At 48.4% G+C, this 18,697-nt stretch overlaps 1 protein-coding gene across 2 annotated transcripts in view; it reads left to right on the forward strand.

Annotated features, from left to right (window-relative positions):
• Nucleotides 1-249: 249 nt before the first annotated feature.
• The window catches only part of E2F3 (E2F transcription factor 3), a 43,398-nt gene continuing 24,950 nt past the window's right edge, over nucleotides 250-18,697 (forward strand). The window contains exon 1 of one of the 2 annotated variants that reach the window (XM_087764769.1): nucleotides 250-778. In XM_087764769.1, the coding sequence (XP_087620895.1) occupies nucleotides 455-778 (324 nt within the window). In that variant the 5' untranslated portion in view covers nucleotides 250-454. The remainder of the gene's footprint in view (nucleotides 779-18,697) is intronic. The other variant, XM_087764760.1, reaches the window with a different exon arrangement.

The raw sequence follows: 18,697 nt of genomic DNA on the forward strand, positions 1-18,697 counted from the left end.
GGAGAGGGGCGGGGAGGCGGCGCCCCGTTGGACGGCGGGGAAGGCGGCGGGGGCCAATGAGGCGGCGAGGCGGGCGGGGCGCGTCCCGGGGGCGGGGCCATGCAAATTTGGTTTGAAAAGAGGGCGGGAAATCCGAGTTTCGCGGGAGGCCCTTGGCGCGTAACCCGTCTCCTTTCCCTTCATTCATTGTCAGCAGCCGCCGCTTCCTGGAGCCATTTTCCAGCCGGCCCCACACAGCGGGAGCGGCCCCGCTCCATCCGCCGCATCTGCCCGCCCCGCCGCCTCCGTCCCCCCCCGGCGCCCCGCATCCTGCAGCCGGGGCCCCCCGGCACCCGCAGCCCCCAGTATTTTGCGCGGGGCCTCGGCATCGAGGAGGAAAGGAGCTGGGAAGGCCGGGGGGGGAGGGACGGGGGGAGGAGGAGACGCGGCTGCGGGGACAGACCCGGAGGGAAGGATGAGAAGGGGACTCCAGCCGCCGGCCCCGGCAGCGCCGCCGCCCGCACCGTCCACGGACTCCAGAGCAGCCCCCGCCGCCTTCCCGGCCCGCTTTGCCGCCGGCACCTTCATCCAGATCCGCAGCACCGGCGCGGCGGCGGGGGCGCCCTGTGTTGTCTCCTCCTCCGCCGCCGCCGCCGCTTCCCAGGCTCCCGGTGCCTTTGCTCCGGCGGCGGACGGGGGCCAGCCCGCTGGCAGCTCGCTGTACTGCACCCCCCACGGACCCGCCGGCAGGACGGCGCTGCTGCAGCCCGCTCTCGGCGGAGGCGGAGGCCGCCCCCCGGTAATTTTTTTTTTCCCCCGTCCCCGCGGGAGGGAGAGGGGGACGGTGGGGGATCAGCGCCAGGCAGGCCCCTCTCCCCGCCGCCGTCCGGGCCCGGGGGCGGGCGGGGTGGGGGGGAGGGCAGGAAAGGCGGAGGCAGCGCTTTGTTGCAATAAACTTTCCTGCCTCCTTCCCACCCCCCGCTGCCGGGTCTTATTTAAAAGGAGGAGAGAGAAAAAAAAAAAAAAAAAAGGAGAAAAAGGGGGGAAGGAGGAAAAAAAAAAAAAAATCCCTCGCCACGTCCCGCCGCACGGGTGCAAAGAGCGAGGAGCCGGCGGCGGGGCCGGGCCGGGCCCCGCTCCCCCCGGGGCGAGGGGCCGGGCCGGGCCGGGCCGTGCCCCGCCGGTGTCTCCGCTTCACCCCCGGAGCCGCCGGTGACGTCTGGCACACGTGCGCCGAGGCCGCGGCTGTGACTGGGAGCCGGGGCGGGCGGGGAGGGGGACGCCGCTTCCTCCTCCTCCTCCTCCTCCTCCTCCTCCTCCCTCTGGCCTGGGACAGCCCGACCGCCGGCCGGCCGCCCCCGGCCCCCGCCGCTCTCGGAGATGCCCCTGCAGCAGGTCAGTGACTCCTGGGGTGGCGGCGCGCACCGACAGCACCCCCCGTCCCCAAAATCCCCCCCCCCAAATTTCCGCCCGCCCCCCCCAAATAATTCCCCCCCCACCACCACTCGTGGGGTTTTCTTTGTCCTCGTTGTTTTCGGGTGCGCGCTTGGCCCTCGTGGGCTCCGCCGAGTTGGCGAGCGGGGGAGGGCGCGGGGCATCCCCGCCGGGCGGGGGGTGGGCGCCGGCGGCGTGGGATCGGTGAGCTCCCGCCCGCCTCCGCCCCGGCGCGGCCCTGCCCGGGCAGACGGGGTTTTAACACCCCCCCACCCCCCCCGCTTCTCCAGTCGGTGATGGTCCAGGTATCAGATGCTGCTGTAATTCTGAGAGACTTTTGCAAGAGCTTGGGAGCAGCGTTTGCGCCTTGGTGCAGCTGGGAGACGGTGGGGATGGCAGGAGCTGCCTTCCGCGTGGGTTTTTGCAGGTGTTGGTTGCTGAAGTAGTGATGGAAGTTTCAAGGCTCGTCAAATCCCATCCAGAGCTTTTTTTTTTTTTTTTTTTTTTTTTTAAATAAGTATCTTTGCTGTAAAAGATACTTGGTTTTTCAGAGCTCCTGGTCTTCAGCGCATCTTAAAGGTATGGGCGTCAAGCAGGCTGGTTCAACCCGCCTCGTAAATATTTCTGTCCTAGGTTTGATCTGTCAAAGGTTTGATTCCTGGAAGGTGGTGTTAAGCGAATACAAAAAGGAGTATATGTAACGGGATGATTCTGGGAGAATAATTGTACAGGCTTTTTCGGCTTTCTGGGAGGGATGTTGGCATCATAGGGGACTCCTAAAATTTCTCCTTAATGGGTGCTACAAGACCATTAAATATGAATTTAGTGCATTTTTTTTGGTATAGCGTTCACCTCTAATGGGAGAAACTCCTGGCCATAAAAGTCTAGGAAGGCTTCTTCCCCCCTTGAAGGTTTGGAAGCAGGAAGGCAATTTTGGGCTCTGCCTGCAAAAAAAGTCCCCACGCAAGCTGTAAGTGGGCTTGTTGTATACCCTTGGCCCCCATGTTTACTTTGGGGAGCGATGTGGGATGGAGGAGGAAGAGAGCGGTCAGGCCGGCGGTATCTACAGGCTGGGGCTGGCGTCCTCCCAGGGCGATAAGCCATCCATGGCAGATGCTGGGAAAGGGGCTGCCCGTCCCGCTCTGCCCTGACAGCCGCGCTCACGTGAGTGCCCCTCTCGGAGCCGCGCTGGTTTGCTGCAGATCCGTCTTTTGGGAAGTAAGGCTGAAGCCTCCCAGTGCTCTGCCTTGTCTTTCTGCTCTGCAAACCGCTTGGCGGGGAGACGATCCAGCCCTTTCACAGTTTTCTGGCTCCTACCTAGTTTTCCCCAAAATTCACAGAGGATTTTCTGGGACTGGGAGGCGAAGGTATTTTCCTGGTTGGCTCCTAGCTGAGCTGTTTTGAGAAACTGATACCAGAGACTGGTGAGAGGAGCGAGAAAATGCTGGGTAGTTGAGGCAGTGAGCTCAGGCGAGCAGCACCAATATAAATTTAGCGCTTGATTAGTTGAGTTGCAAGCAGTGCATGGAGACCGAGACCCCCAGCTGAAAACAAGGCCCTGCTATGCAAAAGACTGTAGGGATAAGTCTAAAATTTGGCCAGCACACCTGCGCTGGTTAGGGTTATGAAAATACTCTGTCTTTGCAGATGTAACTGCCCTGGCAACCCACCCATCACTTCCAAATATAAACTGGTACGACTGGAAAAGAGTCAGTACAGCAGTGTAGTTTAGGCTGTTCAGGGAGGTGTTTGACTATACCAGCAATGAAAAAGTTTCTTTTGCCCAAGTAAGCCGCTTCCCCCCTGGGAATTCATTACTTTATCTACGGTTGTGTAAGTGTAACCGTGCTGGAAAAGCCTTGAAAGGTGGCCTAGTCCACAACAACAGGCGGCTCCAGCCTCAGAGAGATGAGAGTTTGCACACTCCTCCATCTCCCAAGCAGGTGTCTCGATACTGTCCAAAACCTGTTCCTTGCTCTGTCGCTGCCTGTTGCGGTGGCTCCTGCGGCCGAGGGTTGCTAACTGGGCCTTTGTACCCTGGTGAGCCCAGGCTCTGAGAGGCTGTGACCCCGACTGCCTGCCCTTTCAACTTGAGGAGCTTTTTCACGATTCCTGTGGAGTTAATAGAAAGTGTTACCGCGCAGATCTGAACCCCTGCCATGGCTTAAACACAAGCGGTAATGAAGAATTAACCCTTGCAAAGCAACCATCAGCTTGCGCTCCTGGGGAAAGCCTGAGCCTCTGGAGACGGGGTCAGTGCTGCTGCAGGGGGCTGGCGGTCCTGCATCCTCCCCTGCCCTCCTGTGCCCTGCTGGGGCCTGCTGCTGCTGGCTTCCCAGGATGGAAAATTAACCTTGACCAAAATAAATAAATAAAGGGCTTTCTGCTGGGCTGGCAGGTTGAACCAGCTAAATGGAAGGTCTGGTAAGTGCTAGGGACCACCAAGGGAAGGCAGTGGCCAGGGAGAGGCCACAGAGGTGGTGACACCCTGTCGTTTTGGTGGCAGCAAGCTTGCAAATCGACTCAGCTCCTCATGAAAATGTGGGAGAAATTAATGTTCGGGGAGGTACCCCAAAAGCATTCTTGCTGGTGTTGGCTTCTCGCTTGGTGTGAGAAAGTCACTACCATTTGCAAATCCCAGTACTTAAAAATGGGGCTGCTATAAAAGCAAGCTGCTCAAAATGTTTCTAATTCAAATAGTGGAGAATTTCTTACTGTCTTTGGGTTATAAAGATAAGCCTTTAAGAAGAGGGCCATTTTCTTAGCCATGAGAAAATGCTTAAATGGAGACACCACCCACATGTTAAGTCCTTTTTAAAAGGGGCTAAATCCTCTTAACAAGAATATCTTTAGAGAACTCCTGTGGCCTTTAGATGACATGAGCTGTGGAGAGGCTGGTTCGGCATACTTCAGAAGGGGGTGGGAGGATTTACATTTCCAAACTGAATACTTAGCACCTCTCTCATTTTTCTGGTAGTTTAGAAAGTACCTCGTCCTCCCTCCTTCTCAGCAAGTCACAGCTGGAAGGGGAGAAAAATGGGGTAAGGCACAGTCTTTCTTGTAGGTGTTAGGTAAAGGAGCAGGCCAAATAGGATATAAATACTGAACAAGGTTTTAAGGTATGGGAGAGAAAGCTGTAAGTTGCATAAAAGAAGTGGGTAGTTAATTAGTAGCTTTTCTTTATTTTGCAGGGATAAAATTTTGTCTGTGTAGAAGACATAGGTGTGTTCACATTCAGAGCTGTTTTCATATTTCTTTGCCTGATAGCTTGTGTTAATAGGAATGAATGCTAGCATGCGTCCGGGGCCTTTGCTTTTTGAATAGCATTTAAGGGAGTTTCTTTGGTTTAAATCCATCTCCTCCAGTGACAGGCTGCTCCTGAGCCCAAGGAGGTACCACATGGTCCTTTGGCACAGCTGTCTGAGGAGAGCTCAAAGAGGCGTAAATCCTGATTGCCCTAACTGTGCCAACAAGCATCTAGTGGAAAGCAGGCATCCTAATAAAAATGTACAGCAACAGCCTGTAGCTTGCTGGTGGTGGCTTTGCTGTCCTCACACAGAGTCCAGCTATGCTGGTGTGGCTGCGTCTGCACCAGAACTACTGAAGTACGGTAGGTTTCTTTCCCCAAGATGATAAGGGCTTCTGGCAGGTTTCCCTGAGCAGCTGAGCCACTCAAATGCTTTATTGCTGCTGGAAGGAGAAGGCTTGCTTCTCCCTCACTGTCTCCTCTCTAGCACCTGCTTCACCCTACCCCTGGCCTGGCAGTGCTCTTCCCCTCACCTCTGTGCCTGGGGAGCATCCAGCTGTGCTGGTGAGTTGGTTTTCTGCTGCTTTAACAAGGTAAAAGAGCTGGGTCTGATGAGCAATTAGGTCTGGCATGTGGCAGGTATTGGGTGTAGGTGGCCCAAGATGGGATGAGTGAGATGAAGGAAGGAGACAGGAGTTTTCCCATGCAGTGGTGTTGCGGTGTTAAATCGGCTCACTGAGCCTCAGTTTTCAGAAGTTGGTCTTGCTGTTCTTACCGTGAAGGTGCCTTCCTCGTGCCACCAGCCTGCTTGCCAAAGGCTGGATATGGGTCACTTTAGGCCCAGTTTATTCTTCTGTAGAGGCTGCTTCAACTGATTGAGCAATTAAAGGCATTTTCTTTCCCCTCACTTTATCCCAGGTACGTTGGTGCTGCTCTTTGAACTTTTACAGTGTGCTCATTTGTGAGTATGTGCGAGCATTTAAAAAAAAAAAATATCTTTAAGCTTAGGAACCGCTGTGTTTTGCAAGATGAAAGGTTCTCCTACTGCTTCTCTGACTATGACTGGCAAACGTTTGAGGAAGGAACACGAGAAGAGGGCTTGCACAGGACAGCCCTTCTACTGGCTGTGAGAGAGCACTTCCTTGGTCAGGGGTTGCACTGAGTTCTGTAGCTACCAGTGACCTGTGATTTTTGTCTAATCCCTGTTTGAATCTAGCTGTAGTTCTGACCTTATGTAGCAACAAGTTCTATCTATGATTTAGTTATCTTGTATGGAAGAAAAAATAATTTTATTTCTGCCTTTTTTTTTTTCCTTTTTGAACTTGCTCTCTATCGTGTCATTGGGTGATCCTAGATATTGCGGTAGGGGAAAATGATTTCCTCATATGTTTCTCAACACAGTTTATGATACATTATCTTCTGTCCTCAGTTGTCTTCTCCAAGCTGAAGAATGATAGACCATTTAATTTCTCTAATGAAAGCGATTAATGTTAAAATAGAAGTGTCCTTTTATAAAAGAATCACTTGATTCTTGAGAACAAACATGTCTGTTAGTTGTGAGGTTTTACTCGCCAAGCTTTTGGGGATTGGTGGCTTCAAAAGATGTTTTGAAGGCATGGTGGGCCTACTTTGCAGGCCTGGCAGGAGCCAGAGACCCTTTCAGAGCCAGCTTGTTTCACGAGGTCTGAACCTGGCCCTGGGTGGGGAGAAGAGGGGCCAAGTGTGCCCGACTACTGTAGGAATGGCTCGTTGCAAAAAGGAAAATGAAGTAGCACCGTTCCTCTTTGGAGCCCCTGTCCCGTGCAGGGCCTGTAGGTCTGGTGTGACTGTGGGAGGGGAATTCAGCCCACCCCTCCTGTCCAGGGGAATTGGGTGAGAAACGAAGATGTGAGCTTTTCTTAGTACCCTCAAGTATGACACCTTTCAAACCTTCAGGTTTTGCTTCTGAAGGTGTGTGCTGGGCTGATGGCCATGGCTCTGGTGGCAGGGTTGGTCCTGGTGCTGGTGTGGAGGGGTGGGAGGGTGGCTCAGGCTTTAATCCTGGCGTGTGGAGGAGCTGCCCGCTAAGGATGGGTTGGAGGCGGTGACTTTAGTTTAGATGGGCTTCTTGCACCCGTGGTGGTAACATAGATCCAGCCATGCCCAGAGCGAGGCTTCGGCAGATGGAAAGCTCTTCTTGGTGTAACTAAATCTCTGGGTTTTACAGTATCTGCAAATAATCTCATTTACAGCTGGCAGCACTGAGTGTGTATATATGGTGGCAACTCTCCTCCTTACAAATGACTAAGTTGGACTTCAGGCTTTTGTTTTGGCTGGCAGAGTTAATCACTCCCTGCATTATTTTTCGAGAGCAGAATGGTGTTTGCTGCTGCAGGGGGAAGAAAGCCCCTTCGCGTGTCCGGGGCGGTGGTGTGCTGCCGGTGCCTCCAGGATGGGGCTGCTGCAGCGCTTGAGGTGCTGCTGCTGAAGTGTTTGGACTCGGTTTCAATTCCAGTTCTGTCGTCTTCTGTTTGAAGACAGACTTGGCAAAATTGCCCAATTTATCACATCTTTAAAAGGGAACTATTTCACTTCTGTTTTCCTCAAGTGAGTTGGTCCAAAACCACACTTGGAAGTGCTATGCCTGGCATGGGTGTCTCCTGAAGTACTATGCTGTCTGCTTGGATGGTGCTGCTATTTGCTGGATCTCGTGGCATTCGTGGAGTTCTAAATGGCTTGTGGGCTCACCGTAAGCTGCGGTAAATATTTCCGTCTGCAAGCCCTGTGAAGGGAGAAGACAAGAGTTTGACTAGATGTTGATGAAGCTGGAGCATACTGAAAATGGCCTCTGCTATGTGGTAGGAGCGTTCCACTCCATGCATTTTAGCCTTCCTTTTATACATATATGAATACATCACAAATGTGTTGGTAGCTGTTGGCAAACTGAACTTGCCTAAGGTTAATGGCATGTGTTGTGTCTGTCCTTTCCTACTTACAAATGTGAACAGTTGTTGCCCTGTTATAGGGTGAAAACGAACACACTGGCCCTGTCACCACTGCACATGCCTGGCCTCCAGCTTTCGGGCTTTTGTGCCCAAGGCCTTTTGCCTAGGACTAAGCTGGGAAGGAAAGGTGGAGCATTGAAGATCACCTTTTCAGAATCAGGTGGCATCTCTTCTGTGACTGTGCTGAGTTATGTGGGCAAGTATGGCTTTTGTTTATTCCTACCTCTGGAAGTAAAACCAGTACCCTGTTTTGTCACTTAGTTTAAGTAGGAGACTTAATTTGATCATCGGCATCTATTTTCAAGATTTCATCCAACATGTATGTGGCTCCAACTAGGCCCAGAAGTGACCACTGCCTAAGGCTGATGGCATTTTCAGGTGCCCTGCTTCAAGGGTCTAGGACCTGCTTTTTAGGAAGATATTTGGTGCTTTCTGTGATGTTCAGTTGCCGTATGGTGGATGTCGGGTACTTGGTATCTCGAGCTTTATATGAACAAGCCACTGTTAAAAGCAGAGGCTGCTATTATTTTGGCTTTCATTTCTGTATCTTTACGACAGGATTTTAGAGTCTCATCACGTAGAAATTGCAAGCCACTAGCCATTTCGCAAAGATCTGTGAAAAGTCATAGAAAACACGTAAACAATTAATTTTGGTAAAAATAAATTGTATTGGGAAACTGGATGACAAGAGGTGTTTGCTTAGCCTTGGCTGCTTCAGCTCCATCATTCCTGCTCCAAGTTGTGGTATGTATGTGTTGGTTAATGTATGCATGGATTCTAGCAGTAGTTTTCATTAATGAACTTCTTGAAAGACTTTCTCCTCTTTACAATGCTATTCTGGTTTTGTTTTTTTTTTTTTTATTGTACAGCTGTTGGTTCAAAGGTTGTTGCATATTGCATAACTTACTGCTAGAAAGCGGGGCGGGGGAAGAAACTCATTGGCAAACTTCCTTCCTTGTTAATTAAGGTGACATTAAAAGTCTCTGGTTTAGGACTCAATGGTGGCTGTCACCATGCAGTGCAAGAGTCGAATTCTTATATACTTTGTCAGGCTTATCGATCCACTGTACTAGTTCTCTCTAAATATGACTTTCTCTTAATTTTGGTTCTACCCGTTAGTTACAAAATCTTACTAAAATTGGAGTGCGGTAACAGAAGTAATTTTTTTTTCTGCAAGCCACTGAATCCACGCTGTAGGATTTCATGGTTTTTACACATTTTAAAGTACAGATGTAATTTTAGAGTGAAACACTTCTCTGTAGAGCGGGTGTACTATGCTCTCTATAGAACTTAGCTTTCAAATTTGCTTTGCATGTTGTTCAGAAACAAACTGGCATGTAGACTTGCTTGCATCCCTCCTGCCTAGACTCCTGTTTAAGCGGTGTCATCTGGCAAATTTCAGGTCTGGAAATAAAAAGCTAACCTCTTGGCCTGCCATTTATATTGGTACGGTCCATTTATGTTGACAGTAGGCTTCTGGCTTTTCGGTTGCTACCACAGTGTAAGTAGATAAGTATGTAAAGAATATAAAATGATGTGCAGGGAGGATCTCGTGTGGAATGGCAGTTCCTGTGTATCACGTTATCTACGGTGTACTAGAAAATACATGCTTTAAGGAGCAGGTCTGAAGGGTTTGCTGCGTTCTCTGACTGCTTCTGTAATGGAAACTGGGCTTTCCTTCACCCTCTGCTTGGGCTTTTTTAACATCTGCTGGTTTTAAGGTCATTTTTCCAACCAGGGAGGCTAGAAATGGATTTCTATGGAATTATAATGTCTTGAGTGATGCTAGTAACCTGATAGTGCCTTCAGTACTTGTTTTCTTGTGCTGCTAACTCTGGAATTAAATGGCAATTACCATGTATATATGCTGGTGTTATTTTGCCTTGCCAGCATGGTGTTTTTAGACAGCGTTGCTCCCGCACATTGACAGTCAGTTTTTTGTCCCCGTACAGTAAGCTAGTTCACACTTTGTCTAATGTCTTTGCATAGTGGGAATTGATGTTGGTTACAGCTCTGACAGAAGGCTTTTGTGTGGCAATATCTGAAAGCTGTCTTGTTGGAGCTTTTATCAAGGCTATTGCAATGAGGCCATTATCCCCGCTCGTGGCGAACATAGATATTCGCAGAAATTTTTATAATGTTGCTTAGTAAGTGGCATGCTGGTAAAGAGCAACAATGCTGGAGCGGTACAGAAATAATACCCGGGGTGGCGGCCGTGCCGCGGCGGGGCGTTATCTGTCCTTGCAGACCGGGGACGGGGCGGGAAGGGAACCGCGCATGGGGCAGACGGAGGGTGGTGATCAGGGCTATCGCAAGCACGAATAATCCTGGCCGTCGGCTCAGCAGAATAAAGTTTTACTTTTCATGGTAAGACTTTTATCGAGTGGCTCCAATAACCCCGACCCAAATTGCTGTATAATAGTTCTGCACCTTGTTCTTTTTTCCTTTTTTTTGACGGCGCGGTATCTGTAGCTTAAAACCGTCTCTTGCGAGTTATGTAAAACTGCGAGTTGGGTGAGAGGAAGCCGAAACTTCACAACTCTGCTGTAGTACTCTTTTTAAGCACAAACCTCTTGAGCCGGTAGAAAAGACAGCTTACTGCTTGAGGTGGGGGCAGGGAGGGCTTTAAAAATTATAATAGCATTTTCACTGGCTGCTTTGTCTTGACAGTGGGTATTTCACTGGGTTTATTCTTTTTTTTTCCCCTCAGGAACTGGGGGTTAGAAAAAGCTCTTTTTGTAAAAGACAGTGTCCTGAAAGCATAAGCAAGTTTCTCATTTTCTTTCTCTGGTTCTTAATCATAAGAGCTGCCTTGATGATTTTTCCCACCTCAAATTAGCAGTTTATTTATAACATGCTAATGTTCTGCATGCCCGTCGGTATTACTGCTCTGTCGTGCTGAGCTGAGAATTGTTCTCTGGAAAACTGACACCGCGAAGATGAAATAAATGAACATGGGAAATCGCGTATGATAGAGAAAAATTCAGGTGGCTTTTGGTATGACTTTGGTTCATACTTCTTTCTATAAAATCATTTCAGTTTTCTTTCTGATTTCAATTGCTAGTCACATTTTTGTTGCTTTAAAAAAAAAAAGGCAGACCACTGCCTTTTGGCATTCTTGCTACCCTGTCATTCCTGTTGGCAAACTTCTCTGTGATCATCTAATGCGTGTTGCCACCAGCTGCCTTCTTGGATTGCAGGTAGGGGAGTGAGGGGCTTCAGGGGGTATTTCCACCTTCTCAAGGCCCTCGCAACAGCCACTTCACCCCCCAGAGCCTGCAGGGCCCCTGCAGGAAGGCTCTTCCAGATCTCGAGGTCAGCAGTATCCCTCCCAGTGGTCCTCTGCTTCAGCTGCTCTACAGAAAGGCCGGGGAGTGTTCGAAGTCCAGACTGTGCAAAACAGGGTGTCTTGTGCACGGAGAAGGAAATGGCAAAATAAAAATGCATCCCATGAGTTGCTGCACTTGGAGCAATGTGCTTTGTAGGAGTTTACAAGGAAGATGGTAAAGAAAGGTGCAAGATCATCTGGAGACCTCCAACACTGTTTGCCTGTGACCCATTCTCTAAAGACACTGTTGGAGGCCTTGGGGCACTGAAGTCCTTCCCTTTTCTCATCTTGGTAATATCATGCTTTTGCTGAACGTGTGGGAAGTGAATGCAACAGTAGTGAACAGGTTGCATGCCGTTGGCTAGATGTTAAGCTGAGGTACAGCCTTCTGTGGACAGAAATAAGATAATACTTATAAAGGTTTTTTCATGTTTTTTTTTTGGGGAGGGGGGACGATGGACAGAAACCCACTTTGCTGTGAAGGGGAATGTGTAGGGAATTCCAGAGACTGATATATTTAATAAAAAAAAAAATTAAAAAAAGAAAAGCAAGCTTGTAGGCAGGCAAATTCCCCTTATTCAGAGAAAGCCATATGTTCAGGATACTATCCTTAGTGTGATTTATTTGCTTCAGAATTAGGAAAGAGGGTTGCTAGGAAAAGTAAGATGCATTCGATTCTTTCACCCTCTTAAAGAATTTTATAAGGGTGACTACAATCTCCCTCCTTTCTCCTTCTTTCCCAGTCGTGGAGAATAATCAATTTAGCAATAAGTCAGAGCAAGCAAAAATGTGATTGTTCTCATCTGCAATGCAGAGACTAAGATGGACTCTTTAAGGCTGGAATCAGGTATTTCTGCCTCAAAGTGAATCAGGAATTATTGAATCATTCCATGTTTAGTAGGAACGGATCTGAATTTCAGCCTTTTTTTTCCCCCTTCAGATCTGCCTAGTTTTTATTTTCTTTACTCCCCTTTGGCTCTTTCGATGGCCTCAATGCCATTTTGAACACGTTTCCCTGCTTCCTCCAAGGGGGGGAAGCAGCACCAGCTGTACCAGGCGGGCATTTTATCTGTTGCCTGTACTTCATGTGGAGTGGAGAAATGTGGCTTTCCCAGCCATTTCAAGAGCTGGGTTGCCTCAGCATGTGAAAGCAGCCCCCAAACTCTGCTCAACTGGCAACAGAGAAGGGAGGAATCTCATTAAGACCTTGCACGGAGAAAACTTTAGGCATCTGTGAGATGCTATAGTGTATCTAGCTAAAAATATCAGATACTTTGGCTTGCCTATTGACTTGTTTGATGGTGATGCCCCGCTGAAATGGAAAAAGGCAACAGATCTGGAGCGGTTTTAAATTTCTTGGACTTTACATAATAGTGCAATGACACAAGAGAGGTGGCATAAAGATCCCAGCAAATATATTTGTTCACCAGGGCAGCCCTGGCTCTTTCAATGGTCGTGCAAGTGTGGCATGCCTAGAAGATTAGGGACAGCCTGCCTGCCAGCAGCTGGAATGGTCCTGGGAGGGTTGCTTTCCTCCTGGAAAGCCGCTGCCAGATACTTCGTCTAGCTCAGCCCCAGACCCTTTGGTTAATGTTGTGCAAATCACACAAAAAATATACCAGTCCTTCTGCTGCAAAGTAATGCTGGACACTTTCTGCGATTATTTCACCTCTCCCTGAAAGCCAGAGACGATGCTTTCTGTCGTCTTTGTTGCTCTGCCTTGTGTTTGAGTGCCCTTCCATGACTGCGTGGGCTGTGGGGCCTGAGCCCCAGCATGCAGCAGGTACAGTGATCTTCCCAGCTAGAACCTTGAATTAAGAGTATCTTGAATTAAGAGTGTGGGAAGGTACACAGTCTGCTCTTCTCTGAGGAAAAATGTGGAATGTAACTTAGTAGGTGTATTAGTCTGAACTGAGGTAGGCATGCCGGCCAGGCCTGGTGCGGCAGCACACTTGCATGGGGGAGATCTCTATGCACATGCCGCTACAGCTCCACCTGTTCGTGCATCTGCACCCCACGCATGCAAGACTGGAATTTTTTGGATAGTAACGTTGATCAGGGCCGTGACTAGTTGTGTCCTTGTTCTTGTGAGTGCATAGAGTGGAGAAACTTCAGCTTTCACTTAGCTTCCTATCGCTTTCAGAGGTGGAGTTGAAACTGAATTTCTTAGGTCTACTTCGACTACCATCACATGGCTGTGGTATCCTGATACAACTTTTCTCTTCGGAAAAATGGTCCAAAAATCAGCATGCTTCACTGTCCATTTTGCAATGAGCTGATCCTTTTTTCAAGACAAACTTAGGAGCTTCTCTTCTTGTGAGGAGCCGCATTTACCAGCAGATGCTTGGAATACCTGTGACTTTGTGGAGTTTGTGGCTTCTTCAGACTTGCTTTCTGAGAGCCTCTGAGGGGACAAGTTGCTAGACCTGCTACTGGATCAGCCAGCTGCATCTAGCATCTTGGCTATGGCTGAGATTGGACTATTGATCTTGGTGATGTGAGCTTCAAATTGCAAAAGAACTGATGAAGGCTTTTGATTACACAGACAGAAAGACAGGACATTATGCATATACAGCCTTGGGGCTTGTGGGGGCTGACCAGGAGCCCTTCTCAGGAGCAGTGCAATGAGGTGTGCGCTGGGGATCCCGAGGAGCTGGGCTTCTGCTTCTCCGGTTTAACTAGCTGCTTGCATCTCCCCTGGCACGGTGAAATCGCTCAGTCCCTTCACTGAGTGTTTTTATACAGACTACCAACTTCAACAAAGTGATTTTTTTTTTTTTTAAATTATTTTAAGTTGTTTAAGAAGGCAGGCCAGCGAGGTGATTCAGGTAAGAACCTTTTAGAATCGCATTATGGAATTTTTTCACCTTAACGAGCGAAGGCGGTGGTTTGAGCATACACCAATATGCCTTTCCAGAGCTGTGATATGGCTGAACCACAGTGGAAATCTGGAACCGTAACAACACTGCTTATAGGAAGTTTGACTCCCTGCATTTAACCACAAATGTGGGCAATCTTAGGAGAGGCAGTAACAGAGAGGAAGAAAGGTGGTAGTATTTGATTAGCTTTATTCTCCCTGTTTTCTGCAGTCAGTCTGATGGATGCAGCTCCAGCTGTGAGAGCAGAGTGATAATATTGCTGACTGATGCTTCCAGTTTCTTCCTTCTTACACTCTGAAGATACTCTTCTGGGATAGATAGAACAAGACTTGCTTTCAGCGTATTAAATTCAATAGTCACGTGCTGTTATTAAACAGTTTTGCCACTTAGTAAACTATTCGCTATAACCAGAGACAATAACATATAGAAGAGGATTAAATACCATGTGAAGATCCTTTGGATGGTCACTAGCCTCACACAGGGACTGAAGCGCTAAGTAATCCAGTCGTGACAGGTATCTGCAGTGGGCGAGTGAGGGACAAAGGTCTTCCCGTTGCTCCTCACCATCGTGCCCCATTCAGTTCAGCAGCACGGGAATGGCTGTTTGTCTTGGAAACTAAACTATCCTCCTGCTTCCTATCTGCATGTTATCGGAAATGAAATGTAATCCTCTCGTAGTTAGGGTAACCTTAGTTGCCTGCTGGGGTAGGAAAGAAAAGATGAATTGGGGATCGGGTCTGTGCTACTAGGAGCGCTTCCCATGACGGAGGGGATTTCCTGGAACCATCCTGGGGCACACTTTGAGGATGCGGTTTCACAGTCAGCTTAAGGCGATCCAAGTTGGTGCCACCACGAACGGGGTCATGCTGCCCTCCCTCCCCGCTCACGCGCTCCCACCGCCTCCCCGCGTCGGCGCCCCGGCTCCTACCGCCCTGCGCTTGGCCAGACTGGGGACCCGCTCCAGCTGAAAGCTAACACTGGGCGAGCGATTAGTTTTCAGCCCAGCGAGCTCCCTGGCCTGGCTGGCAGCATGGCTGGGGTGGAGGCAGCTGGCGGGGGCCGCCCCTTGGCAGCGGGGTGCCGAGGTGCACCCTCGGCTGCAAGTGCCGGCACGCGCCCTCCGGCCACGCGCTCTTGCCACACGTGGGATGCCGCGCTTGGTGCGGCAGCGGACCCGGAGCCTTGCTCTGTGCGCGACCTTAGCATCTCCTAGAAGCTGGTGGAGTTGTGCGTAACGAAATCCTAACAGATGGCTCTGTAAAGAAATAGGCAGCTTTTGTGCTGTTACTTACTGCTTAGGTTACCGAGCGCGTGCAGCTGCCGGTGCCTTGCTGGCAGCGCCCAAGGGCTGAAGGGAACTCATGCCCTCTCCCCGTCACTGGCTTTCAGCTTTTAAAGGCTTGGGGGCAGTTTAGGGGTTTTGTGAGCACATGGAGGAGAAAACATGGCTGAAAACGTTCCCAATTCGCAGAGGAAATCCACAGTTGCTTAGCCTGAGAATCTGCGTTTTCTCTGTGCTGTGATTGTACCGTGCCTAGTATGCTCGGCTTCCAGTCCCTGACCAAGGCTCCCAGGCTACATGTAGTTTAATTACAGTCTGATGTCTGGCATTGAAGTAGGTGAAGATATAAACGTAATTTGTGCCTAGAAGTTACGTATGTAGAGTGAGAGTGTAACACTGGAGGCCTTCTCAGAAATCCTCGCTATCAGAAAATACCTCCTGAGGAACGACTGGCTGTGCTGCTTTGACAGGTACAGTTGCTCTTAGCAGGGATTTAACATGACTGATTTTTAACAGATAAAAGTAAAGGCGTCATGGTCTTGCACGAGAGGTCACAGAATCCCTGGAGACAGCAATTGGGATGGCTTTTACTGCCAATAGCCACAGCTGAGGGGCTTATTTTGCATGGATTATGAATCTGGGAAGGCTCCTGGAGCTCCTGGTCAGATGAGTGGTAGTGAACGCTGGTCATATGGAAAGTACATCGAGGAAGGCTGGGTTTCATGACTGCACTCATAGCAAAGCCTCCTTTCTGCCCCTCACTGGAGGGGTGAAGCCAGCCTGCGTGGCGGCGAGAGCACCCAGAGCCCTGCTTGTTCCATGCCGCTACAGAATTCGGCTCTTGTGGTCAAAATACACCACTGAATTTCAGCTTCAGCTTAAAAGGAGGTATATCATTGTGGTTGTAAGGAAACCTCCACACACAAACTCAACTAGTGTGGTACTAACTAGTTAACTCTGGAGACTGCCTGTAACTAATAGGGCTGCAAAATAAAAGTTATCACTTTAATCTGTTGCCTAATTTTGAACATAACTATTTTGTTATGGATTACTTCAGCAAAAAACTTCAGATGTGTTTATCTCGCAGTCTTTCCTCACATTGCCCACTGCCAGAAGCCTCAGCTCTCCCCATGGCAGCTGCCAAAATTTCCGTCTTTCTCCCAGTACTTTCTTTAGCACCATTGTGCATTGAAACGTCTGCAGGATAGTAAAATGTGAAAGCTGCGTGGCATTCCTATTTATTTTGGAGTTCAGTTTTTTACACAAGGAACACTGTAACTCTGCCATATTTACTTTCTTGTAAATACATTTTATTGAATTAAATAGCCAAAGTGGACACGAAATTTCCAGTTTGCTGTGGAAAGCATAGGGCCGCGCTGCAGAACTTGTTCCAAGTTAGCGCAGAGCGTGTGAGGGCTTCTTGCCAGCGCAAAGTGTGGGAGGGAAGTCAGGAGTAAGAAGAGTCTCGCTGCTATCATCAACAGGCGCCTGTTGAAAGGGTAGAAGTTATGGGTGTCAAGGCAAGACGACAGGTTTTTGGGTTTTTTGAGTTTTATACTTCCAAGACAAACCAATGACTGGCAAAGCAGGTTTCTTCCAAGACTGTCTTTCAAGTGCTTTTGCTTCACCTTGGGTAAGAACCTGCAACCTCAGATAGTGAAATGTAGTTGAGTTTTCTTGGGTAATCTTGGCTTTACAGTTTGATATAGTTTGGAATTACGGTTGGGAAAACAATTAGTGTAGAAAAGGAGGATTTTTTTGGGGAGAATCTACCACACTTAGGCTTTTTAGTAATCTAGGAAGCCTACAGGCTGGTGGGGCTTCCCATGGCTGCCCTGAGTTGTCTTACCCATCCTCCTGCTGCTGAGAGAATATGGCTGTCCTTCTTCCTATCCACAAACTGTTGAGAAAGGCCATCGTACACAGGCTATTTTTGATCCTATTCCTTTCCCTAATTATATGTAGCTTTTATAAATCTGTCTGGAGGGAAAGATCCTGTGTACTTTGAAAGGGCTCATTTGATCTAAATTTAAGGATGTCTCATGTCCAGTTGTGAAACTTGCTATTTTAGTTTGCCCTACCTACAGCTTTTACTAAAACAAGAGGAAAACGATGAAAAGGAGAGAGACTGAGAAGTGTGCATGTGAGAGGAGGGAATGATGACTCATAAATGGGACTGCATTTGAAAATGAAAAGGATCGAGGCGTACCAATCATAAGAGAGAAAGTAATGGTTTTTGTGAAGAAGGCACGATTAAATCCTATGGTCATTCATCTTCTGAACAGATTACAGTATATTTGTGGAAGAATCCATGAGCCTGAATTGAGTAGATAATTCTGAAGAGAGAAGAAATATATTTAAAGAAAGGAATTTTTAGTGCAGCCTTTAATAGGTGATATTTTAGTGCTAGATTCCACTGGAATACTTCTCCAGGCTTCTGGAAAATCCCATTTAGCTGTCCTTTGCCTACAGGATAGTTCTAATAACTGCATGGTTATACAGCAAGGCAGGTAGCAGAAAGAGAAAGAGGGGGAAGGCAGCAGTGCAAGAAGCCAAATGGGCTTTCTCTGAACTTTAGGCTGTAATGAATAGAAATTAAAGCTCATGAATAGACACCTGAATTTCTGCTTTTGTCCTAGGTGTTGTCTCTTTTACCTCTCTGCTAATGTTCTGCTCTTCCAGTCTTGTTCTGGCATCCATAAAACTTCCCTAGAAGTTGGGATGTCCAACAGTCTTGAAATAACTCTTTCTGTAGAGTTTAAGTAGCGTGCAATTAAGAGGATGGGGTTCTCCTGTATACAGCACTGCAAAAAGCACTTGTGGTGCTTCTTAAAATGTTTACCAGTAGTATCCAACAGCCAGCTCTTCCCACCTTCACCCTTCTTCTTTTCCTGCCTTCCCCCCTCCCCCCCCAACTAAAAGATCACAAAGATGTAGCTGTCTGACATGTACATGAGGCTGATAGAAAAGATGTTTAATTTTGTAAAGCACTTCGATTAAAAAAAAAAACTAACTGTCAGTATGGCATTGGATTAAAAATTGGCTAAGTGACAGGAAAAGGATCCTTTTGATTGATTCCAGTGAGTATTTGCACTAATTCCAATACTATGGAGTGCTTTCATCATTGTCCCAGAAATAAACAAAAAAACCTGTTGCTGATAGTAATTGCTAGCAGAATAGTAAATGATAATGGAGCTCTCACAACTTGCTCTGTAGGCACATTCAAACACACTGCATGTTTAATACTGCCAAAGGCAAAGTTGTATGCCAGAGAACAGGGAATGCAAGCTATGCCTTATGAAAGAGGGCCTGTATCCTGGAAAGCAGCACTTCTCAGAAGTCTGTAGTGGACAAGCAACTGCACATCGGCTTCCAGCGCAATGCCGAGGAGCGATGGCACTGAGGCTTGCATCCTGGCGCGTACAAAAAAAGGAACAGGAGAGGGGATACTGCTGCCTCAGTGAACAGTTTTGGTGCAGCTGATACTTAAAATAACGTACACAGTTCAGTGCTAGTGCTTGTAAAGGGAAAATGTTGAAAATGGAAGATGATGTTAAACAGGGC

The sequence above is a fragment of the Nipponia nippon genome, unplaced genomic scaffold, assembly GCF_047370975.1.
Source record: "Nipponia nippon isolate SJK-2023a ecotype South Korea unplaced genomic scaffold, ASM4737097v1 scaffold_1, whole genome shotgun sequence".
Classification (NCBI taxonomy): Eukaryota; Metazoa; Chordata; class Aves; order Pelecaniformes; family Threskiornithidae; genus Nipponia; species Nipponia nippon.